Source organism: Curcuma longa, chromosome 7, assembly GCF_044706935.1.
Source record: "Curcuma longa cultivar G26 ecotype Majalengka, Jawa Barat chromosome 7, ITB_CL_G26_1.1, whole genome shotgun sequence".
NCBI classification, from domain to species: Eukaryota; Viridiplantae; Streptophyta; class Magnoliopsida; order Zingiberales; family Zingiberaceae; genus Curcuma; species Curcuma longa.
In genome coordinates, this window is record NC_133867.1 from 4795140 (window position 1) to 4801962 (window position 6823).

The 6823-nt window shown below is 38.4% G+C and overlaps 1 protein-coding gene and 3 non-coding genes across 4 annotated transcripts; 3 read left to right on the forward strand and 1 right to left on the reverse strand.

The window, feature by feature from the left end:
- The first annotated feature begins 452 nt into the window (after nt 1-452).
- LOC141832690 (small nucleolar RNA Z43) lies at nt 453-555 on the forward strand. Its single transcript, XR_012602128.1, has one exon. It is a non-coding gene; the product is annotated as a small nucleolar RNA Z43 (small nucleolar RNA).
- A 191-nt stretch (nt 556-746) lies between these two features.
- Nucleotides 747-828, forward strand: LOC141832693 (small nucleolar RNA U83). Its single transcript, XR_012602131.1, has one exon. It is a non-coding gene; the product is annotated as a small nucleolar RNA U83 (small nucleolar RNA).
- Nucleotides 829-911: 83 nt separating this feature from the next.
- On the forward strand, nt 912-1007 carry LOC141832689 (small nucleolar RNA snR60/Z15/Z230/Z193/J17). Its single transcript, XR_012602127.1, has one exon. It is a non-coding gene; the product is annotated as a small nucleolar RNA snR60/Z15/Z230/Z193/J17 (small nucleolar RNA).
- Nucleotides 1008-4149: 3142 nt separating this feature from the next.
- On the reverse strand, nt 4150-4497 carry LOC141832491 (U-box domain-containing protein 25-like). Its single transcript, XM_074719994.1, has one exon. The coding sequence runs from the start codon at nt 4495-4497 to the stop codon at nt 4150-4152; it is 348 nt and encodes a 115-aa protein (XP_074576095.1).
- Between the last annotated feature and the right edge of the window lie 2326 nt (nt 4498-6823).

Genomic DNA, 6823 nt, shown 5'->3' on the forward strand with positions numbered 1-6823 from the left:
TTGAAAAAATAAATAAATAAAAAACATTTTCAGATCTATACTTGGTCAATAAAAGAAAATAAATTAAATTAATTTGGCGATAAATAGTTATCAGTGTAAATTTTAATTTAATAATAAAAAAGAAATTAGATATAATTTCTTTAATTTTAATTAAAATATTTTTCATGAACCAATTCATCGCGTACTTATCCCTGTAAATTTTGAGCCGTCGTGATTTCGCTATGTAATCGGACGGTCAAGATGTGGCCTCCGCCAAACAGCAAAGCCGTCCCCAAGCTACAAAACCCTAGAATCTTCTCTATATAAATCCACGCGATGCAGAGAGAGAGACTCATCTAACAAGTTCTTCTCTTCGGCGGCTTTCGATCTGTCGATCTCCTTCCGTTCGAAGGTAACCCTCGTCGGTTTGGTATTCCATTTCTTTTGAGATTGTTTTCATGGTTTATTGAGGAGGGCGATGACGACTTATTTGTCAAGGTCTCGTTCGTCGGAACGGCGGCGCTCGTCGCCGCCTTGACGACCATCCTGATATATCACCACCCATACTCTGAGTCCGCCTCCTCCGACATTGTCTTCAAGTTCTCTTAGTTTTTATTTATTTTTCAACATTTTGTTTGGCCAATGATTAATTGATTATCAATGACAAGCATATGTCTGAAGGCTTTCCCATGTCGAACAGATCTAATCTTCTCTATGAGGCCAGTCTTTTTTCTCTTACTTTTTGGTTAACAAATTAATTTTGATGGAGTCTATGATGAGGATTGTGGATGCTTTCTCGTTTCTGAGATTTTGTGATTATGCAAACACTACTGCCTTCCTTCTGAGACTTTTATGTTGTGATTTAACTATTTTTGTTTTGTATTGTAGTCATTTATGGTGCATTCGTTATTGAAATTGTTCTTTCGATTCAGAGAGGTCGCGTGATGATCGCATAGTTCAAATGATCTTCACCATCTCATGGTGCAATGATTATTGAAATTGTCTTTCGCTCCTATCTGATGACCTTTTCTTTAGTTTTGCCTTGTCTCTTTATTATTTTCTAAGAATTTTATGTAGAACTGGGCAGAAAATTCAAAATGTAGTTATGAGTTCGACTAAATAATCAAGAACCCTAGATCGATGCGTTTCTAAGCTGCTAGATGCCTCCCCTGCTAGATGGCAGATCAAACTCAGTTTTGATAAACTTGGTTTCATAACCAACAGTCTTTCTTTCTTTTTAACTTCTGTTTTAATCTAATGATTAATTGATTTGTAATGCCAATCTTTGAGGCCAATCTTTGTTGCTCAAATTTTGATTTTGAGTTCTAAATACCTGATTCGTTTTTTACATGAGAGAATGTTTAGTTTTGATTAGCAAGCCTTAGTTCTTGTCAACAAATTGAATAAGCAGACAATTCTACCTTGTGAGTTTGCAAAATTCATATGCAGAAGGTTGAAGGAACATTATTCTGTAAAAAGCTTGAAAAAAAAACAATTCACAAATGAGCATAGACCATGGTGGTTGTATATTATGAGCATAGAATGGTGTTAGAAAATATAAATGATTTTTGCTTGTTTGGTTTGAGTTGTTTGGAGTCAAATGATTTAGATTTAAATTTTAATTAGTTATGTTCATCAAAAAATTGAGTAGAAATTGTTCATTAAGAGTCGATTTTGGTGATCATTAAAAGGCAACCAATATTTTGAGAGTGATTTTCTTTCCATTTTGGTAAAGATTAAAATTTGTGCGTATTATTTCTTTTATCGTCTAAAGCATATTTTACTTTAAAAAAATTGAATTTTATAACGATATTAGTATAAATTTGTTATAATTTAAATAAAAATGTAAAGGTTTATAGTGGTAGATTAAAAAATTTAAAGAAAATGAAAGAAAAAAAAGAATAATCGTTGCACGTACGGTTGTAATTTAAAAAAAAATAAAAGATGTGTTTTTAAAAAAATTAATGTAATTTATGGAATTAACAATTATAATTGGGATTTTTGTTGTAATAGATTTTTGACATAAGTTTGTAATGAAAATTTGGATTGTTTGATTTTAAAATTGAACGTTAAATTTTAAATCTTAAATTTAAAATTTAAATTCTAAACCTTAATTTTTAAAGTAAATTATTCATTCAATTTACGATTTAGATTTAATCTTAATTTTAAAATTGAATGGTACAAATTCTTGTCATAAATTTGTGACGGAAGTCTATTGTGATAAGCAGTTTTTTTTAATAATTATTATATTTATTAAAAAAAATTGTTTATCATAATAAATTCTTGTCATAAATTTGTGATGGAAATATGTATTGTTCAATTTTAAAGTTAAGATTAAATCTAGGTCGTAGATTGAATGAGTGATTTATTTTAGAGTTTAAATTTTCGGGTTTAGAGGTTTGGCTATTGGCTGTTGATTTTAAAATCGAATGGTTCAAATTTCTGTTATAAATTTGTGACGGGAGTTTATTACGACTTGGGATCCAGATTTCCTACATGGTTGCGGAACCAAACCAGTTTACAAATACTAGACATATCAAATGATGGAATATCAGATGCTTTTCCTTATTGGTTTTGGAGCTTGTGCTTATCGGACATGTACCTAAATGTTTCCCACAATCATATGAGAGGGATGTTGCCGCGCTCTTTAGTATGCCTCAAGGATGTACATTCGTTTGATTTAAGTCACAACATCTTTGAAGGCTTGATACCAAGAATGCAACTTTCGGATGCATATTTGAACTTTTCTCACAATTCTTTCTCCGGATCTATTCCTAGCAGCTTGGCTATAATGTTATGTATATGTCTTTGTCAAACAACAAACCGAATGGTAGAACTTTTCTCACAATTCTTTCTCCGGATCTTATCTTCCAATTACTTTTCAGGACAAATACTAGAGAAGATTGGTCTTATGGGTCAATTAGAATCACTTGATCTTTCAAAGAATAATCTGTCAAGTAGAATCCCTTCGAGTATCTCTGCGTTAACTTCTTTAGCTGTCTTAAACTTATCCTACAACAATCTTGTTGGGAAAATACCGGCGGGCCATCAACTTCATTCATCTAATTGACTTTGTATATATTGAATGAACATAAATAAATTCTTACCAACTCGAATATTAAATTTATTAATAAATATTTGATTCGTTTAAGTTTTGACATTTCCTCAATGTGGAGGGGTTAAAAGAGCTAATTCACATTAACTAAGGGTCACATTTTCCATAAAATTTGATGATGCTTTCTAACCTTGATTAGTTACTTAGGTATATACCTAGATGTATTGTGGTAGTTTTTCCTTTTTATTCAAGGAAATTAGTTATGTTAGTTACTTGCTACCTCTTTTTTTTTTTCAATTTCTTTATTTCTTTTGGGAGAGCTTGGAGAATTGTAGTTTTGTTAGTTTATTACCTCTTTATAATTATTTTTATACAGTAAATCTACTTTGGTTGGAATCACTTTCCGATCATTATCTTCTTTTTAAAAAGAAAAAAAGGGCTAAGAATGATATACGTTGTGAATATATCATTGGATTAATCGTGTTTTCTAAATCAATAGAAAGCGATGGGGACCTATGCTATCTGGAAATTTGGAGATGAGAAACGGGAAACGCGGAAACGGAAACGGGAAACGACAATAATGAAGTTTTCAGATTTTGGAAACGTACAAGAACCCCCTTCGTCTTCTCCGTCGCACCCACCAAAGCTTGAGCTCGCACTCGCTGCTACTCGAACTATACCAGAAAAGCTGCAAATCAATCCTTCTGCATCACTCTTCCGACGCTCCTTTCTTCGCCCCTGTTCAGAGACTTATATCGTCTCCTTTATCCTCTTAGTCAGCTATTCCATTCCTTCCGTTCTTATGGCACTACAGATTCTATAGCTTCTTAACCCTCGTACCTCTTCCTCCTTCCTCTTTCTTATACATGGAATTCCCTTCTGATTGTTCGAGTAGGAAGATTTCGGTTTTTCTCCTTCCTTCTCTTCAATAGTAATAAGTATTTGAAATGAAACAAATTATTCGTCATTCTGTTGTGCTCAGTGAAGGAACTGCCTAAGCATACTTTTGCGGATCCAAACTTCTTTGTTATTTCTAAGTCTTCTTCTTGCATAGAAGAACGCAACTCTTGCAAAAACCGGATTTGAGTAGTAGGCGGCACCCTTCTCCGTCGCACTCACCGTTCCACCAGCCGTCCGCTCTCATACAGCGCACGCAGCAGCTGCGCCCCCTTCCGCCGTGCTCGGGCGCTGCAATCCCCCTGCATCGCCGCTACCACCGCTCTTCCCGCCTCCGTCGGTGCTGATCCCGCCTCCGCACCGCCATATTTAGCCGCCATCACTCCGATGGCGTACTCCCGCCCCTTCCCTGTCATCTTTTCTACTGCTCCGACTAGCGTCGGTGCTGTTGCGGGGTGGCTCCGCACCTCCGCGGCGCCGTCCGAGACCATGCAGAGGAGCTCTAGCGCTGCCAGCGCCCGCTCTGCGGTCGCGCCGCTTGGCCCCGAGGCCGCTACGGCCTCCATTGGCCGTTTCTTGTAAGTGGAAACGTTTCCCAGCATTTTGGAAATGGACACGGCAATCTAAACATCGTTTCCAGACCACGTAGATGGGGACTTGCATAGAAAGCAATGAGAAAATGTTGCATAGAACAATGCTTAATTATCTAGGAATTCTTTACCAATTATCTTTATTTTAAAAGGAAAAACTTAGGATGATATATATATATATATATATATATATATATATATATATATATATATATATATATATATATATATATATATAAATTATTTTAAAAAGTAATTAAAAATTTTGTTCTAAATTATTCAGATTTTTTAGTTGGTCAGCATTCGTCAGATTATATATATATCTGATATTCTGCGCGATCTATACTGCGTGACCCTGTGCGCGACACAACCGATCCCTCGCCATTACTGCCGCCCTCGCTGCTCCGACCGACCACTGTTGGCCACGGTTCGGGCCCGATCGACGCGCCGCTCACCGTCACGTTGGCCGACATTAGATTCCGATCGGATTGTGGTCAGAATCCGGCGTAATTTGGTCGGAACGTGGCCGACAGTGGCACGTCGGTCCTTCCGTAGTCGGTCTCCGACCGCGATTTGGTCGGAATCTGATGGCGATTTGGTCGGAAACCGACGCGCGCCACTACCAGCCGTGTTCTGGCCAAATTGCGCCGGATTCTGATCACAATCTGACCGAAATCCGATGTTGGCCGACGCGCCAGTGAGCGGTGCATCAATTGTGCCCAGGCCGGCGGCCGATGGTGTGCGGACGGAGCAGCGAAGGCGGTCAGAAGCGACGGGAGTCAAGGGGGCGGAACATTGTGCATTCTCATATTTGGACGACCAGATTTGCTATGCGATTGCTTGATGGACGATAGATCGTATGTCACACACGGACACGCACGAGAGAGTCGCGCAGAATATCAAATTTATATATATATATATATATATATATATATATACAGGAATGATATCCTGCGCGATGAGTTAACGCGACTCTGTGCGCAACAGCCGACGTGGCGAGGAGTTTCACTGTTCATCCTCCACCGTGGCCGAAACGAAATCCCGAAATAAAATTCCGCCTCTCCCAAAATCGCGCGGCCGATTCTCAATTCGAGCTTCCGCTGTGGTTGAAAAGGAAGTAGAGAAGGATGTGACTGCAGCGGAGGTGAAGAACGAGAAGGGTGGTCCGGTTGTGGAGAAGGCCTCGTCCTTCAGGGAGGAGAGCAACTTCTTGTCGGATCTCAAGGAATCCGAGAGGAAGGCGCTGGTGGAGCTCAGAGCCGTCGTCGAGGAGGTCATCCTCAAGAACAAGCTATTTAGAGACGAGTCAGAGCCATCGAAGGGGAAGGAGAAGGTCCATGGAGAAGAGGAAAAACTGGAACTTGACAAATCTTCTGAGGTGAAGCACACCGACGAAGAAAAACCCGACCTTTCTACCAAAAACCCTAAATCCTATTCGCTCCTCTCGCGTCGCTGCGTTCGGCCCGCCCCCTTGCTCGCCCGTCGCTCCTCTCGTTTCGAGTTCCCTACTCGAGTTTGGTTCCGTTTCAGGTTTCGACCCTCGGTGCGAATAGAGGAGGAGAAACGCATCGGAATCGAAGATCTCACTCCTAGGTATCGGATCACGTTCTCTTTGGCCTCTACCCACTGTCACAGAATTTGATGTGATTCCTCTGTTTGATCTTTTTCTGGCTATTTAACTTGAAGATCTGACGTTTTCTGATATTGGGTTCCTGGTTTGCCTTCTTGCACTGCTGTAGGTCTGGTGTTTTGCTTCCGATGAATATTCATAAATCAATTGTTTTTATTGACAATGTGTTCTTTTGTAGGTTTTTTCTGCAAGATGTACGTTTCTGATTTGTTATATTATTGTAGATGGTGGAATTTGTGGTGTTGGTTCAATAATTTTATTTATTTATTTATAGTTACGCCCATGAAGATGTTCCTTGGATTTTTGAAAGTCATCATCTTGGATTTATTTATTGTATAGGATTTGTGGTGTTATATTATTGTATAGGATCCCAAGATGATGACTTTGATGAGTTGTTGAATAATGATTAAGATTTTTGAATTTTCTACTAAAATGAGATTTATACTGATTTGTTTTTACCAATGTTAATCTCACATTAGGCATTTTGGGATACACTACATTTTGATTTGTTTGTTCAACTTGCAGTGTGGTTCTTCATGGTCAGTGGCACCAATTAAAGCTGGTTTCGTGGCTCGAGTTGGCCGTCGTAAAGCTGGCACATGATCAGAATATTCTCCAAGTCAACAATGCTACTCTTCAGCCATTTCAAAAGAGGCTCTTCTTTTGTTGTTC